Source organism: Danio rerio, chromosome 4 (genome assembly GCF_049306965.1).
Source record: "Danio rerio strain Tuebingen ecotype United States chromosome 4, GRCz12tu, whole genome shotgun sequence".
NCBI classification, from domain to species: domain Eukaryota; kingdom Metazoa; phylum Chordata; class Actinopteri; order Cypriniformes; family Danionidae; genus Danio; species Danio rerio.
Genome location: NC_133179.1, coordinates 7,387,074 through 7,406,298, shown reverse-complemented (window position 1 = coordinate 7,406,298; position 19,225 = coordinate 7,387,074). Strand labels below are relative to the sequence as shown.

At 34.1% G+C, this 19,225-nt stretch overlaps 1 protein-coding gene across 12 annotated transcripts in view; it reads right to left on the bottom strand.

Moving 5' to 3' along the window:
- dock4b (dedicator of cytokinesis 4b) overlaps nt 1-19,225 on the bottom strand; it is a 191,979-nt gene that overhangs the window by 67,811 nt on the left and 104,943 nt on the right. For all 12 annotated transcript variants that reach the window (XM_073946666.1, XM_073946667.1, XM_005164996.6 and 9 more), the window contains exons 13-16: nt 15,516-15,641; nt 9,357-9,481; nt 8,080-8,242; nt 4,312-4,418 (exon numbers count right to left, since the gene is read on the bottom strand). In XM_073946666.1, coding sequence (XP_073802767.1) covers nt 4,312-4,418; nt 8,080-8,242; nt 9,357-9,481; nt 15,516-15,641 — 521 coding nt within the window. The remainder of the gene's footprint in view (nt 1-4,311; nt 4,419-8,079; nt 8,243-9,356; nt 9,482-15,515; nt 15,642-19,225) is intronic.

Here is a 19,225-nt window from a genome sequence, read left to right as displayed (position 1 = left end):
TATTCTTTATTCTGTAACTTTGTAAAATTATCATTTACTTTCGCGTTCTTTACATTTTAAAGGTCCGTACTGGCCCAATAACCCCACACGTGGTTCTGTTCTCTGTTAGAATAGAATACCTTTTGCATAGATCATAGAGACGTTTTTCTTTTTTCTCTGATTACTGACATGAACCAACAACAACATTCATTACAGCAACCGAGACCACACAGAACCTAAATGGGAGACTTTCAAATTTGAGTAAAAAAAAGCCTTTTTTGGAGGGGTTTATAATATCACAAACAACATATACAATTATTTTAAACAAATATCAACTGTGTTTTATGAAGATCTAAAGGGCTTTCTTTAAAAATAATACCAAACTTTTGCATTCACACCTCATGTGCATTGTGGATTTGGGATGCTTTTGAATTTGGGTAGGCAAAATCCAGGCAGAAACCCCAAAATAGCACTTGACTTTAAGAAGTTAATATACATTACTTATATAACTCAATTTATTAAAATATCAAAGTCTAACAAATGACTTATAAAAGTATATTTTTAACCAAGATTTTCAGAAGCATCCATATGTTATTCAGTATATAACTTTATATACTAAAAATGAATATGAATATTGATAGATTATGTGCATTTTAGTTCAGTTGCATTTACATTGATTAAACTCTGATGTGATAAGATGGGGTTACCTGTGCCTCAACCCTCACAAACTGAACTAAATGAACCTTTTACAATCTCAATGGTATTAGCAAAACAACAGCTGAAACATCTGAAGAGGGTCCTGCTGAGCCTCGTAAACAGAATGGTTTGTTTGATGCTAGTATAAAGTACTGTCTCACAGACAGTACTTTGAGTTAGGTTACTTGAAGGCCGATGGGTTAACATCACTGCTGAGGAACTGCACTATTGATTGTCTTCAATAAAGTCTTCTCTCCGTAAGAACTTTGGTCAGCTTACTTATTTTATGTATTAGAGTAATCTAATACATTGGCGAGCCACCCAAGAACGGTTAAGCCAAATACAGCAAAATCTAACAATATTTAAAACAAGAATCTTTAAATGTATAATATGTTTAATATATTAAAGCAGCCCCAAAATAATCGTCTTTATCATTTATGTTTTCCCACTGACTTTCTAGTTGTTTGAAAGAGAGGTTGTCAACCAAGAGGTTTTCAGTATATTTAATATATTAATTTGACCACAAACTGACATTATTTCAATAATATTTTGCTATCAAAGCTATTTTAAAACATTAATCTCGATCATTTTACACTGTATTTTACAATGCAACTTTTTTTTTTTGAATGAACTTAACTTTTCTAGTAAGATCATCAATGAAATGGACTAAAAATGGACTAACATCAATGAAACTGGCTAGAAATGGTCTAACATCAATGAAATGGACTAGAGATGGACTAACATCAATGAAACGGGCTAGAAATGGTCTAACATCAATGAAATGGACTAGAGATGGACTAACATCAATGAAACTGGCTAGAAATGGTCTAACATCAATGAAATGGACTATAGATGGACTAACATCAATGAAACGGGCTAGAAATGGTCTAACATCAATGAAATGGACTAGAGATGGACTAACATCAATGAAACGGGCTAGAAATGGTCTAACATCAATGAAATGGACTAGAGATGGACTAACATCAATGAAACGGGCTAGAAATGGTCTAACATCAATGAAATGGACTATAGATGGACTAACATCAATGAAACGGGCTAGAAATGGTCTAACATCAATGAAATGGACTATAGATGGACTAACATCAATGAAACGGGCTAGAAATGGTCTAACATCAATGAAATGGACTAGAGATGGACTAACATCAATGAAATGGACTAGAGATGGACTAACATCAATGAAATGGACTAGAGATGGACTAACATCAATGAAACGGGCTAGAAATGGTCTAACATCAATGGAATGGACTAGAGATGGACTAACATCAATGAAATTGACTAAACAATATGAAGGCAAACTTTGTAAAAATACAAAAATAACTAAAAACTTGACTAAGTTAATAAAATAAGTTATAGTAACAAAAAGTCAAGACATATTTAGTGCACTTTAATTATATGTAGACTGTAATTTAGTATTCTATTAATATTTAATATTATAACATCAGTATTACAAGTGTTTATTATCTTGTGTATAAAATTACCTCTAGAAATACTCCACAATGCAACATTTAGCATTGTTTCATTTACATCTACAGTATACACACTTACTCAAAAGTATAATAGTTCACCCAAATGCTATAATTCAGTGAAGCACTTTTATTTGGCTTTTCTGAGAAGGCAAAATGGCATTGCAATAGAAGTACGCGAAATAAGCACAGATTAGTGTTATTTCTGCTTGAACTCGTCCTTTAATTAGCATCGTGAAATCTCTCTGCATTCAGTCAGCACTTCTTTTGCCTGCAGCACAAATGCAAACAGCTGACTTCTGGGTTTTTGTTTTCTATATATCGTTTATCTCACTCAAAATTGGCTCGTCGTCAGAGGTCAGCAGATGTGTGTGTGTAAATGCACAATGAACGCATGCTGTACATGACCAGTGACACGGCGCAGCGCAGCATTACTGGATGCAGTGACGTGTGTGTAAATGCGCAAGCAAACCGCCCTATTTCAGCATCTGTAAATAGGCCATGAGAAGCACTTAGCATCATATTGGATGTACTGTATATAGGCTAAGCTTTCGTGATGCTGTGATTTTACATGTACTAATAGAAGTCATTTTAAGAGTTATTTTAAATGCATCTATTGTGTTATTTCAGATGTTAATACTAATTTTGCAATATGTTTACATGCATTAAAGGTGTAAACTTTACTAATGTTATATATTGAAGCCAATGCTCTCATTTTTCGACCCACAAGCATGGCAAAATCTGTGCTTTTTTGCATTTGTGATTTATTTTAAACAAATAATATTTTAAAAGAATAAAAAATGCCCTCATAAATTTTAAAACTTTAAAATGTGTTTGGTTTTATAATTATGCAGCCATTAGCTGTAGTTTAAATCCTCTCTCACTCTCTATTCTCTCCTTATCATGCAAAACTGGAAATATATGTACTGTTTTACTTGATGTTTTTGCAATCTACCAAAACTATTACTTTCCATTGATGTCTGTGAGAAAGAGATGCAGATATGAATAAATAACAAAATAAATAAATAAATAAATAAATAAATAGATAAATTAATTCATAAATAATTAAAGAGATAAATTAATTAATTATAAATAATAGATATTTAAATAAATAGATAAATAAAATAAAAATTATTTAAAAGTAAAATAACATTTTTTTTATTTAATAAATGGATAATTAAAAAAATAAAAAATAAAAAGATAAACAAATCAATAGAATAAATAAATAAGCAAATAAATAAATGAATTAATGAATAAATAAATAGATGAATAAATAAAAAATGTATAAAAAACAAATAAATAGAAAAATAAATAAATAAATAAATAGATTAATTAATTAATTAATTAACTAAAATTAAATATAAAATATATCATATCAAATCAAAAATAAAATTTAAGTTTATATTAAATAAAATAATAATGACATATCAAATTAAATCAATTATAAAATAATGTATGAGATAAAATGTTAAATAAAAAACTTAATAAAAATATAGAATATTACAGTAAAATAATAACAAAATAAAATAAATTTAAAATGAAATAAAAACAAAATTGAATTAAATAAAACAAACAACAAACAGCATTGTTTCACATGCATGTACATGTTTATGAAATAACCAAATAGGACTATTGTTTTTTTTTAAGTGATGTTTCAGTGCCATTTTCATATGTAAATGCACTTCTAAGCTTACTTACAATTATAATGCAGGTTTTTAATTCCTTAAGCATAGGCTTCTTTATTGAACCCATGTTTATACCAACTATAAATGGAGTATGAAGGCTGACAGCACAACACGACACCAATAACAGCAGCTCTCTGCATGCGTGTTTGTGACCTCTTTTAAGCCAGTACAGTCCACAAACACTTCCACAGTCTGCAATTACCCGAGCTGTGCTCTTAAATTGGGTGTGCCTCAGGGACGTGTACAGCCGACACGCTTATTTAACTCTTACACTTTTTAATAAGAGGCCGTGTTTTGCATTCAGGGCGCTTCACAAGGCACAAAAGGCGCATGTAGAATGAAATGCGTGTCAGCCAAGACCATTTGTCATTTGATATACTGTACTGCGGCTCTTGAGTGGACTTTGTTGCGGGAAAGCCAATCTGAGGTTTTGACAATTTGACAATTTTTGACAATAAGGTTTTCACCTTATGTACAATGAGTTCGTGTGTCCCGTCAGGTAAAGTTCGTCCGTCTTCCTGCATCAGAGGGACGAATGAGAATCCAAACAGCTTCTTTTCTCCTTTGTCTTTTGCTGGGGAACACAAACAGCATATTGAAATCTTGAATTTAATATTGAAAAGCATAAACAAATAGACTCTTTATTTTTAAAAAAAGCTTACAGAAGTAACATTTGAATCAAAACATGGTCATTCAGCTATCTTTCTGGTGCTTCCATGCCTTTTTCCTGATAGTCTCATCAATTTTTCCTCTAATGAATTTCATTACAAGAAATCGCAAATCACTTTCACCTACATTTTACCACATTTTACTCCATTCCTATACAGCTTTAAGCTATTTTAAGTTTGATTTTGACTTGTGAGCATATACCACAGGGTTCAAGAGCCACAGAAATCATTACTCAAAATAAATCTGGTCTCTCGACCCAATAGCAAAACCAGCACCGCGGCTTTAAAAGAAAATGATTTGGGGTGTTTTAGCCTACATGAAGCCTACACAACATCAGAACACAGCTCTGACTCAAGCACACACCAACATACGCTCGACTCGGATGCCTTTCCTCAAAACATTGGCCCATTTTTAACAAAAAACACCCCTTGGTGATCTTTAATTACACTTGTCCGTATAAAGGAGTCATTAGTGATGCTCTGACTCACTGCTATTTCTCCAGCACTTTCAGCATTCGTTTGAAATTCAGACAATTTAATGTCCTCCCTCAAGCTCTGAGTCTACCAACATGTGGAAAATACGGTCTTGCTTCAGTCGTGTTTTATGTAAGGAATAACTGATGATGGGTTGTTGTAATTAATAGATGATAATGTACACCCGAGGTGCTGATGCGAAGCGGAGTGGCTGTTACACCTCGGGTGACCATTATTTTCTAATAAATCAACAAACTTGAGAGAAATCATTGCACTTTGTCCGTTGTAGGCTATGAATTCTTAAATAACAGACAAAAACTAGACAAATGTCTTGAAATACAACGTCTAAACAACGTGTAATATGTAGTAGTTTTGAAAAAATTGACTCCAGTGCACTGAAATAATAAAAAAAATGTGTTGAAATGTCACACACAATGGTATTTAAACCAAGCGGCAACCTCCCGCTCTCCCTCAGGAAGCCAATACGGAAGTAACTAAAACTGCAATTCATCCGAAATTCCGCTAGTCCTGGCCGCTCCTGGCTCCAAAATAGAGCAAATTTCAATTGAGCCCACTGTTAAAATGGCCCACTTTACAGCAGAAAAAAAGGTGTTTACAGCATGGTACAAAAAAAGATTTTGGTTAATACAACTAATATTACCCTTCATGACAACTGTGAGGGGGGTGAATTTTTTTATAACTCATCCGTTTCCTTTTTATTAAGTTTGCATAATTAAGGGAGTGGCCACTTGAGTGACAGCTAGGTCTCGTTGGTCGCCGTCACGTCACCTCAGCTGAATCCTGCAGATTAGCCACTGAACTAGGCATATTTATCGTATTTTTGTGTTGTTTTATGTGGTTTTACACAGTCAACTGCCTTTTGGACTTGTTTCCTACAATTATTAGATGGCATCCTGAGTGCACTTAATTGTGCTCACAAACCATTCACGTGGCCTCCGTTTCCCATGTGAGTAAAGTTATATACCATCTCTACACATGTATTTGTTTTATTTAAGATCATTTATCGTTTTTATTTATATTTAGAGCTGTAATGCACTCCAGAATCTGACGAACTGATTAGCTGTAGGCTCTAGAACAGTCATCTGAAGCGTTGTCATACAATGTTATACTGGATTTCTTCAATAGTCTTACATTAACTAACACAGACTATATCTCAAGTGTTTGGATGTAATTCGCGTTTTCCTCCTGTTGAAAAACATCATAAGAACAATGTTTAGTGGCTCAATGTATTACAGCAGTGTTTTTAAAAGACTAAACAATTTATTGATATAGTGTACAACCAAGCACAAGTGGTCAGAACACAAACGAGTCACAGGTGATAAAGTATTAAAACGTTCTCCCAAAGTAAAGTGTGTCTGAACCAGGTCCAAGCAAAATGCCAGCAGGTGTCCGTAGCTCCGCCCACTCTCCGCCTCTTTGCCCATGTTTGGTATCCCGCCGTGGGTGTGATTACGCGCTAACAAAATGACGACGGTTGGCCGCGCCTACTTGTGGCTTCTTTTGCGCTCTTTAGAAACCTATGGGTGACGTCACGGATACTACGTCCATATATTTTACAGTCCATGATTTAAACCCACTGAAGACTGAATAAAGCACATAATCTGTACCTGAGGTGATCATTGTCATAGTAGTGTTGTTCTTTTGTGACTTTGCAGAAAACAAAGCATTTATAAAATTACATTTTTGTGCAGTAGCAGTTGCTTAGGACAAAACTCTTTTTGACTATGGCTTGTTTAATTGATTGACAATAAGTTTTTAATAATTCAACAGACTGGAATGGATTCGAATATGCTGTGGTCATCACAACTAAATACATTGTACAGATAATGTATTAAAAAAAAACAGTCAGATGTTTGTCTTCAAACTGCTATGTGTAGGACTAGCAAAGAGCATAGAAAGGCGACACTCTAGTGCGATTTGGGAAACAGCCGCTAGATGCTGCTAGTGTCACACGGCGACCATTTTGGAATGAAAATTCCAATAGAACAACAGCATATTATAAGTCTGTATAACAAACTATAAAAAGGGCTGATGATTGTGATAGTAAGTGTTGTATTGTTGCATTTCAGGTTGTGCTTTCTAAATAAATAAATATAAAACAATGCAGTGTCTTGCCATCGGGACAGCATTAAGATCCAATAGCCGACCGCTTTCACTCCAAAATGGCGGAATCGCGGGGCTGTTGCTGGGCGCTGCAATGGAACGTTCTATTGAGTGTCGCCTCTTGGTGATTCTAAGCTCTTTGGGACTAGTTTCTTACACATCTCAACCTTTAGATTTGTATTATGTCTGCTGTAGGCTGTTTACTTTGAAATAAAATTACATCCTTGGCACAGTGCTATGAAACTGAAAATGAGGTCACACATTGCTCTCGCCATGACATGTCACCGTGCTTTCTAAAATTGTAAACATTGCTTTCCATGAAGATGCATAGACTGCAATTAGACATCTTTGTGTTACTCATTACAAATAATCAAAGTATGTATGAAGCAAAAATTGTGACAGTTTTCCAGAAAAATGGAATATTAAATGACTTGTTTTTTCGACTAGGAGGTTGATTGTATGTAGTAAAGTAGGCATCTCATTCAGAAAGATCTGAATAAGGGTCTAGAGAGAGTTATAACCTAACGGACACCTCCTGCTCACCATTTTTACTTGTTGTTAAAACTGACAGATGGAGGAGTGTGGTTAAGTATGTTAGCCACGCCCAATACCTCAGATAACTTAGATAAATTAACTGAAAACAATCAGGACGTGCATTTTCAGATTTCAATTTTAGATTACAAGTGCAAACTATTTTTTTTTTCTTAATGACATGCGCAGATAAAATGCTCACCAGAAAACTAACAAAGTGAGCTAACAAAATCATTTTAGATTTGATTGCATGTGTACTTTAAACACCGTCTGGTGTTCGACCAGTTTAATAGGCTCAAGATCTGTCTGGAACTACTTTAGTTGCATCTGAAAACAACTGCACGCCTTAAAATGTTCATCAACCAATCAGAATCAAGCATTCAACATCCTGTAGTATGAGTGAATGTTAAAAACATCAGTCTGTTGTTTGTTACTCACTGGAACAATGGCGAAACTCAAAGCGGACGTGAGAACCTCGAAACATGTCGACAGGGATCGGCAGTTTGATTTGCTCTGCCCATCGAGGGCTGTTGTTGTGGTAAAGCACGAAGGTGTGATATTCGTCTCCACCCGGCTCACCCGAACCCACGGCCACAAAGCCCTGCAGACACAAAGAAGAGAGAATCAACACTGTGTTAAAGGACACGGAAAACCACAAACCTCTTTCCGCTCCATCTCCTTGCCTGTTTAGATCAGCCAATAGTATATGATAGACTTGAATTATCTTTAGTGTCAGTTTATATCACCTCTTTTGTACAAGAACAGAACTTTGCATTGACTGCCCAGCATGTATGTTCAATAAGATTCAATCAAATGATTAAATTTGTTTTGATGAAGAGGAAGTCTGAACATCAGAAGAATAAAATACTGTTTTATAAGCATAAAGACACTGTTTTTATGCACCTTTATTTTTATTTTTTTTTATCTAATTCAAAGAAAACATCTGTCGCACTTTGTCAATTTGTGTCTGCAAATTTCTATTACACTACATGCTCTTAAAGGCCATTTCTTCAAAATGACTGTTTTCGGTCCCACTTTATATTAAGTGGCCTTAACTAATATGTACTTACACAGGAACTAATAGTTTGTTACAATGTACTTGTTGTGTAAATACATGTATTTACTGTGTACTTATGCTTGATTAAATACATGTATGCATTTACATCTGTAATTAACTTTTGTAACTACATTTGTAAATACACTGTTGACCGTCCCTTACACCTTAACCCACCCTTAAACCTACCCATACTACCAAACCTGTCCATAACCCAACCCCTATCCCAACTCAAAAGCACCACAAGTGTTCTCAAATACATTATGAACACAATAAGTACATTGTATATTGTACATTGCGATATTTTGTCTTGCTTTGATATATATTGCAATATGAAAAGAATTGAATAGCTCTATTTGACAAGATTTAAATAATTGGGATAAACTGGAGTAATAAAGTCTTTTTTTTAAGAAGTGCGTCTGCATAATTACGATCATACGACAGAGCATAGTTTACTGTGGAGACGAAGAGTATTTAAATACAACAATGTAAAAATCAAATGTAAAAGTATCATGGTCATTGTTGTATAAATATTCTTAAACACTATTATAAAATAATATCTTTATATTTAATAAATAATCTAATCTAATCCAGATACATACATTGCGATTCAGCCCCTGTTGAGACCTATCATTGAATTTAAAGGAAAGTGGACACAAACCTTTAGAATCTGTCCGTCTGCATCCAGTGCGTAGATGGTGATCTCCACGTTTCTCGCCACACTCTTGCCACCCTTCTCGAACTCGCCTTTCTCCAGTGTCATGTACAGATCGTTTCGCATCTCACCTTCAAGAGAACAAAATACAGTACATGAGAAAAAGGAGTTTTATATCGATACAACCTCTTGAACCATCTCTGTGTAGATGGCAGCTGTAAACCTAGTGATAAATGAAAAATAATATGTAAAATATAGTGTCAATTATGTCTTTAACAATATAAAAAGACTATTATTATATTAAAACTATTATATATAAAATCATATATAAAAATAGTATTTAAAACATACAAGCATACATATATATTTATATATACTTTTTATGCAAATTCATAAAAATATGTTAATGTTAATATTTTGCAATGTTACTTATTTGGGGTAAGGGGAGAATCATATTAAACAGCGTTTGCATGTGTGTTGTTTAAAAAAAAACTAAAACATATAAAACCAATGTGCTATCTTCATTTAAAAATAAACAGGTTCATAACACACATTTTTCCAGGTAACTAAGAGTTAAAAATATGTTAAAGGTCCTGTGAAATGCTTTGAAATGTAAATTTTCACACTGTCAATGTTTCAATTATGCAATCTCAAACTAAATATCAAGAGGGGGTGGGACATTGTATGGCTCCTATTTTTAAACCCAGCCAATAGTGTTTTGTATTATCACCCCTCTGCTAGAAAGAGGTTGAGATCAAGCCTATCAAATGAGAAGCATCCTGAAGGGGCAAGGCATGTCTAATACTACTACTACTACTACTACTACTACTACTACTACTAATAATAATAATAATAATAATAATAATAATAATAACTCCTTAAATTTATATAGCACTTTTCTAGACACTCAAAGCGCTATACACATTGGGGGAATCTCCTTATCCACCACCAGTGGGCAGCATCCACCTTGATGACGTGACGGCAGCCATATTGCGCTAGACCGCACACCAAACACCAACTGATTGGTGGAGAGCTGACAGCGTGATTAAGCCAATTCTGATATGGGAATGGTTAGGAGGCCATGATGAACAGAGGCCAGTGGGCAAATTTGGCCAGCTTGCCGGCTCTTTTTCGAAGGACATCCTGGGATATTTAACGACCGCAGAGAGTCAGGACCTTGGTTTAACATCTCATCCAAAAGAGCAGTATAGAGTCCCCTTCACTATACTGGGGCATTAGGACCCAATTAAACCGCAGGTTGAGCGCCTCCTGCTGGCCTCACTAACACCACTTCCGGCAGTAACCTAGCTTTCCCATGTGGTCTCTCATCCAGGTACTGACCGGGCACAGCCCTGCTTAGCTCCAGCTAGCTGCTGGCTATACTAGAGAGGTTTCGATTGGTCAAGATTTGATGAGAAACTGCCGATTTGAGGTGAAGTGAATAAAATCTTTGATCCATTTAGGCGGAAATGACAAACTACAAGCACAAGTGCAATTTGGTCTCTGTTTAGATGAGAACTAGCTTATAGATATCTTAAATATGATCTTGAATCACCTCTAAACTTGGATCGAACCTGCAAACAAACTGCCATCCAGATCCTACATCAACATTTGCTCTAAGAGTGCATTTCCAGCATGGATTTTCAATGTTAAAATGAAACAATGAGTCCCAATGGACGCCTTTGCATGGACAGTATAAAATCGAATATGTTTTGACAATGTTCATTGATTTTCACATTGTTTGCTCAGCAGAAAAAAAACCCCACAGACATAGATTAAATCTCAAGTGTTTCAGTAATGAACTCTTCTCTCGAGCTGCATGATTTTGGAGAATAATTTGCTGAAGGTTTATTACTGTAATGCTTTAAATGTTAGTATCATTATGACAGGAGAGCACAAACACACTAATATGAAGAGGTCATCCTTCTTAAATGTCCCCAGCAGGTGCATCCTGCAACTCACATTAAGACCAAGTAAAAAATGAGCGCCAAAATGAGCGTCACCTTTTCAACCAGACAGGAAATGCACAAGACATGCATCAACACCAACACCACAGATGATACAAATGCACATTTCACACTAAAATTAAATTTAGCACAGCCGCATTTTCTCATTGATACTCATTTGGCTTTATTTGTGCACATGGACTGCAGAAAATGCTTGTCCCACGCAGGGGGTTCTGTAAGTGAACTCTGGGTCACATTTTTAAAAGCAAAAAAGGGGACAAATAACACTCGAGTGCAGAGCGGAAGAAGTGTGGGTTCCTGAGTATTTATGTAATGCCGATTTCAAGAGCGTTTTGCCTTTGATGAAGTGTGAAATGTGGATGTCGGCAGAGTTTCAATGACTAAAGTGCAGATCAATAGAGTGATTGTCCATTTCAAACTAAAGGTTCAGATGGTTTAAAGGTTCAAAGGTTCTGCACTACGTGTAACAAGAAGTCTGTAATTTCAGTCTCATCCCTGCACAAGAATTTTTGTTTGTTTATTTATTGTCACATCAGCAATTTACTGCTATTTCATGGCAAGATCGATGTTCATAAAAACATTGCATGATATTATTACATGAAGTTCATATTTCAATAAGAGATGATAATTCCTTCATTCTCCTTTGGCTTAGTCCCTTATTTATTAGGGGTCGACAACTACTCCACCTTTTTTTTACACAGTAGATGCCCTTCAAGCTGTAACCCAGTACTGGAAAACACCTATAAACTCTCGCACTCATACATCATGGCCAATTTTGTTTACCTATATCACCTATTCACCTTATTCTTCGCAGACGAGCGGGCGCAGCCATTTAATTCTTTTTTGGCTTGAGACTTCCGGTCTCATTCAATTCCATTTATTTTTAGACATTAAAAACTGATCGTTTCGCTGTTTGATGTTGCAAACTGATATTTCCTTATTATATTATTCTACTTGGTCTATATAGTCATGCAAACATTTGTTTGTAGAGCAAGTAGTTTGACCGTTTTCTCCTGTTTATTATTCCAAGTCATTTCTCCCATACCAATACATGTCATTGGATTGTGGGGGAAACCAACGCAAACACGGGGAGAACATGCAAACTCCACATAGAAATGCCAACTGGCCCAGCCAGGACTCAACCCAGCGACCTTCTTGATGTGAGGCAACAATGCTAAACACTGAGATACTCATCAAAGTGTTTTCATTATAAAAAAATCTTGTCTAATTCAATTCAATTCAATTAAATTCAGCTTTATTTGTATAGCGCTTTTACAATGTAGATTGTGTCAAAGCAGCTTCACATAAATGGTCATAGTAACTGGATCAATGATGGTGATGTTTTATACTGAGAGCTGCTTGACAGTAATTACATATTGGTGGTAATCATTATTCAATAAAAACAAATGAGTCAACCTAGAATGACCCATTCAGCATCTGGTATAAGCAGTCTGTTCTTCTCTGGTATTAAAAATACAATTTGAAAAGTGTCTTCAATGTATAGTCAGGTTTTTGCACAAGTTTGCATAATGCCAGGTTTTCATTGGTCCTCATATACTTCAGTGCTAGAAGAGTTTTGTTCCACATGATGAGTTTGGAGGTGCCACGGTAGCGCAATGGGTAGCACGATCACCTCACAGCAAGAAGATCGCTGGTTCGAGCCTCGGCTAAATCAGTTGGCATTTCTGAGTGGAATTTGCATGTTCTCCCCGGGTTTCCTCCGGGTGCTCCGGTTTCCCTCACAGTCCAAATTCATGCACTATAGATTAATTGAATGAACTATATTGCCCGTAGTGTGTGTGTGTGTGTGTGTGTGTGTGTGTGTGTGTGTGTGTGTGTGTGTGTGTGTGATTGCAAAGGTGTATGGCTGTTTCCCAGTGTTGGGTTGCAGCTGGAAGGGCATCCGCTGTGTAAAACATATGCTGGCTAAGTTGGCGGTTCATTCCACCGTGGCAACCCCTGATTAATAGAGAGTGAGCCAAAAAAAGTGAATGAATGAATGAGAATGAGTTTAGATCTACATGTTGGAAACTGGTAGCCATTGACATGAAGTGAATTAAACACATTAAGGGTTAGAATCACGTAAGTAAATGCTGTGCAAATAAAAAAAACTAATCAATGATAAATTTATTGGTGTCCAATTATTAAATATTAAATAAAATAATTCATTAAAATTAAATATATAGGCATATATATATAAATTAAAACAAAAATGTTGCCACTTTTATAATGATTTTATAATATTATTATGGAGGATTTAAGCACATCCGCAAACAATTTGCAGTAAGAAATAAAAATCTAAGGGATAGATCAAACTTTTTTCTTCTTCTTTTTTGCATTGCTAGATTATAATAAGCAAAGGTATGATCATATCATCATGCACATAAACATGCTCAATATATTCAGATTTCGGATGGATGTATGCCTAAAAAAAAAAAAACAGGAACTTTTAAAGTGTGTGCGCGCATGTGTTTATGTGTGTGTGTGTGTGTGTGTGTGCGTGGTCCTATTTCAAGGCACACTTCAAAACAGCAGTGGCCAACTAATGGCCATATGACAGTTGCTGTGGCAACAATCAGATATATATATATATGAAACAAACAAAGTGTGTTTCCTAAAGATGCTCACACACACAGAGAGAGAGAGAGAGAGAGAGAGAGAGAGAGAAAGAAAGAGAAAGAAATCAGCCTACAGCATAAGACTAATAATAAACCTGGCCGCCATAAGGCACAGTTACTGCCAGTGACGGCGCATTCATCCAGGAGGCAGCAGACAGGCTGCTTGTGCAACCAAAACATCTGGGTCAGTCATGGAAAGACGGAGGGTGAAAATAGTCTCAGAGGCACACACACACACACACACACATACATACACTGCCTGATGCATACCACACACAAATAAGGCAAGAGCTTCGCAAACATGCGGGATACTTTGATTGATTGCTCAATTTCTGGGAGTCAAGGTACAAATAGCTGGTGTGACGTACTGAACACTGTTTCCAGCTCAGAGCCTCTGCCACTACATTTAAGTATAGAAAACTGTCTATAAATAGCCATTTATCACCACTGTTTAGTCAAATCCCATATAACAAGCTAGAATTTTACATAATCATGCTGTTCAACACAAACATCTGGACTTTCATACCTCAGACACCTACATATATATATATATATATATATATATATATATATATATATATATATATATATATATATATATATATATAATTCAAATGTTGACCACTGTATATTGGTATGGGGAGGTCAGCCTTTTAACAGTGAGAAACATTTTTCTCTGCTCTGCATATTAAATAGCAATATCAATCATTAAAATAGATGATATACGTACACCTTTGACCAGCCCTATAATGGTTCATACCACTGGGAATGCATCATCTTGCCAATCATTCTATGCAAGAAAAACTTGAATGAAAACTGCAGATCAATAAATTAATAATTAATATACATCATAAGAGTCCGCAAGTCACTTTTCTTGTAAAAAAGGTGTTTTAATCTACATATAGACTGAAAGTAAAGTCAAATTAGATGCATAGTTTGACCTACAGTAACTTCTGAAATAGCTAATCAGAGTTTCTGTAGGTCAGAATGCACTAAATATCCCTAAAACTTTAATACGTTTTAATAATAATTTAGATGCAATTGAAATAAATACAGTGATTTTATTCACTAAAGGATGTTATATACAAAATAACATTACCAAAAAAGTTGACTTCCCCAATCGTCAATGTATAATCGCACCCTTTACGTATTTATGCTTATTGTAAACGTTCATTTGAGTATCGTTGAATTTCAGGTTACATTTTGTCATTATGCAATCTTAAATTACCGTAGAATATTCAGTCATGTACAATTGTCAGGTGTATTAACTATACTTTACACTCAAATTTAGCTAAATTATTAAAAGCAATAAAAGAAAAATAAAAAGGAACATGGAGGAAAATTTAGTTTAACCATTTATAAAAGATGAATCACTGTCTGGCCATCTGAGATCAGGCATGGATATAAACATTACAATCATGTTTTTCCAATAGTATTACAGCACACTGAGAGTATATTAGTACTCTTTGTTGTCATTTTTGGCATCACATGATGTCACACTTAACAAGAAAATGGTTACACTAGCGAGCTTATAAAAATAGCCTCAAATTTGTAGATCTATAAGCAAAAATCCAGCTCACCTGGCATGATGACATCTGAGAAGCCCAGCTTTTTGGTGATGGACACTCCTCTGGTGAAAAGCACCATATATTCTCTTCGCAGCTGTTCAATGTCACCGTGTAGCAGCTGGAGCGCCACTGCCAAACCTGAATTGAACACACACACATTAAATTCATATTAATTTTTAAACAAGGAGAGCATAATATGAGCTAATTGAGTGTGATTATTCACACTTTTCTTGAATCCTAATTGATTGTTAATGAATGGACCTTTATGGCAAAAGACTGACACTGAGAAAACTGTGCACCTGCATATGATGAATATTCACAGGTATTCACTGGAGAGGATATGAATATTCATTAGGCAGCTATGAATAAAACAATCCTCCCACATCATACTCTCTTATTTTGAGGGGAAGTGATGGTGAATGTCAATCTGCTGTCTTTTTATTTACTACGGATGTTAACCAGATAAAATCTGGCAGTGTTTCTGGAGGGATGAAACTAACGGAGAATGGAAGGAAAGAATAAAGGATGGATGGATAAAAGTAATGAACAAGTGATGAATGGATGGAAGAAATGAATAGATGGAAGGAATGAAAGAAATTGAAGGAACAGACGAATGGACAGATGGATAGATGAAACCAATGAATAAGGATACAATGGATGGATGGATGAATAAATGAACAGACAAATTAACAATATATGAATGGATGAACAAACAAGTGAATGGTTGAATGACATTAAATGAATGGACACATAGACAATAGATAGATAGAAGGAAGAAATGACTGAACAAGTGAACAATGAATGAATGAATGAATGAATGAATGAATGAATGAATGAACGAACAAGTAGACGACATGATGGATGATGAATGATGGATGAATAAACAATTGAATGATGGATGGTTGGATGAAGTTAAAACAAGTTAAGAACAGATGGATGGATAAATGAACAAGCAAATGATGGATGTATGACTGATTGAACAAAGTAAACAATATACAGTGTAGATGGATGGATGAATGAACAAACAAAGTGAACAATGGTTGGATGGATGATTGAACAAGTGAATGGAAGATTGATGAATGAATGAATGAATGAATGAATGAATCAATCAATCAATCAATCAATCAATCAATCAATCAATCAAAAACAGATGGATGGATGGATGGATGGATGGATGGATGGATGGATGGATGGATGGATGGATGGATGGATGGATTAAATGAATGAAAAATTGAAAGATGGATGGATGGATGAAATGAACAAGCAAATGATGGATGGATGGATGTTGGATGAAAAAAGTTATATGGATGAATGAACGAACAAACAAGCAAATGGCTAGATAGATGAAAGGATGGATGAAATTACTGAATAAATAAATTAATAATGAATGAATGAATGAATGAATGAATGAATGAATGAATGAATGAATGAATGAATGAATGATTATGGATGAATGAACAAGTAAGTGAATGATGGATGGATGAATTAAATGATTGAACAAATAAAAGTGTATAAATATATGAAAAGAATGAAAGTGAATGATGGATGGATGGATGGATGGATAAACAAGCAAACAATTTAATGAATGAACAAGTGAATGATGGATGGATGGATTAAATGAATGAACAAGTGGACAATGGATTAATCAATGAACAAGCGAAGGATGGATAGACGAATGAAATGAACAAATGAATGAAGGATGAATGAACAAACAAACGATGGACAGATAGATGAAAGGATAATTTTCAAAAAGTTAATATTACAAACATCATAATCTTAGGAAATCAATTAATTAAAAGTCACTTTCATCCATCTTTAAACCAATCGCTCCTTCATTGGTCTCAGATTTGGAGAAAAGGGAAACTCTAGGTAAAAAATCAATCTGAAAGGCCATCAGTGAATGACAGTACAATGATTTAGCAAGCATGCAGCTCTTAATGAAGCTCTGAGGTTGATCATAAACTGGCACAATCTCAATAGCAGCGGCTTCATGTTGTATAATGGCTGTTTGATGGCATCGTGGTAGAGAAATTCTACTGGAGAATTATTCAATTACTGCACTCCTACATAGTCTCATTAATCAATCAGACAGATTCAGAGCGTGAACATGGGAACTGGGCCAAACAAAAGCTACCTAAATAGAAATGTTACGCCAGTAGAATGTAAGCAATTCACAGCAATTATAAGACAATGATTAATGCATCTTTCCATGCATGACTTGCATTCCAATGCACAATGCAATAGGAATTTAAGTCACTATATTTTAATGATGATCCAGTTCACTCTTACAAATAAAATAAAATATCAAATAAAATAAATTAATTAAAATAAAACATTTATTAAAATAAATTTAAATAAAAAAAGAAAAAAGAAAAAAGAAAAATAATTTAAATAAAATAAAATAAATTAAATAAATTAAAATAAAAAATAATTAAATTAAAATAAAACTAAAAGATTACAAATAAATTAAAATGAAAAATTAACTAAAATAAAAAATGTTAAAATTAAATAGAAAACAATTATAAAATAAATTAAAATTAAAAATGTAATAAAAATGAAATGAAATGAAATTTAATTAAAATAAAATAAAAATTAAATAAAAATTAAATAATGAATTTGAATAAAATAAAATAATAAAAATATATTAAAATAAAAAAATATAAAAAATAAATTAAACTAAATTAGAATAATGCAATACAAAAAAATAAAAATAAAAAATAAATTAAAATAAAAAATAGAGTAAAATTTTTATTAAAATATATTAAATTCAAATAAAAAAGAAAAATATGATATGGTAAGTAATATATATATATATATTATATGTATTTATAACAATAAATTAAAATGAAATTAAATAAAATATGCATTTATGAATGTTGAGGTTAAAACTAAAATTATTTTTTATATAAATGTTCAATAGCATGTAAAAATACTTTAAAAGTTCTAAATTAAGCACAAGTACTACATGAAACATTATTTAAAAGTTCAATTAAAGTAAAATGTAATTACTGCTCCATTAACTTTCAGTCCATTATGATAATCACCCTGATGTTGAATAAGATCCCATTTCTTTTGTCCTGTTCAGCATAACTGATGTGGTGAGAATTAAACCTCATAGGAACTGCATTGCTTATTAATGAGCATCATAGTAAAGATGTTATCTTGCCTCACACCACATGAGCAAGAGTTTAACAAACCGCACTGAATAATTTCATACATTAGCAGAAATTAGATCTTCATTCACTCAGATTAAAATCTTACACTTAGCAAGATGTTTTTATGAGCATACTGAGCATTGTCTGAGCAAATAAACGACTGTGACGGTCATCATAATTCATTTAATCACTGCCTTTGGGATGTGTGGAGATCCTGCGTGTGATTGTGAGCACTTCACATGAAAAAAATGCAGAAATTGCAAAATAAAAGCTGCAAATCCACCATCTGGATTCTTCTGCTTCTTTATGCTTATATCACTTTATTCTTCCACAGCCGAAATGAAATATATTAGCATGTGTAGCTGTTTGGATAAGCCACCCTGAGGGTCTTTTCATGCGCCTTCAGATCTGAAATTATTTACTTGGAGTCATCATGCAAATGAGGTTTCTGAGCATCTTTACACGACCAGAGCCAGATCCGCTGGCAAACCACGTACACAAGCTTTATTGATGAAAATGGGTGTTTAATTTAAGCGGAAAACACTTTTTAAGGTTTGATTTTTCCCT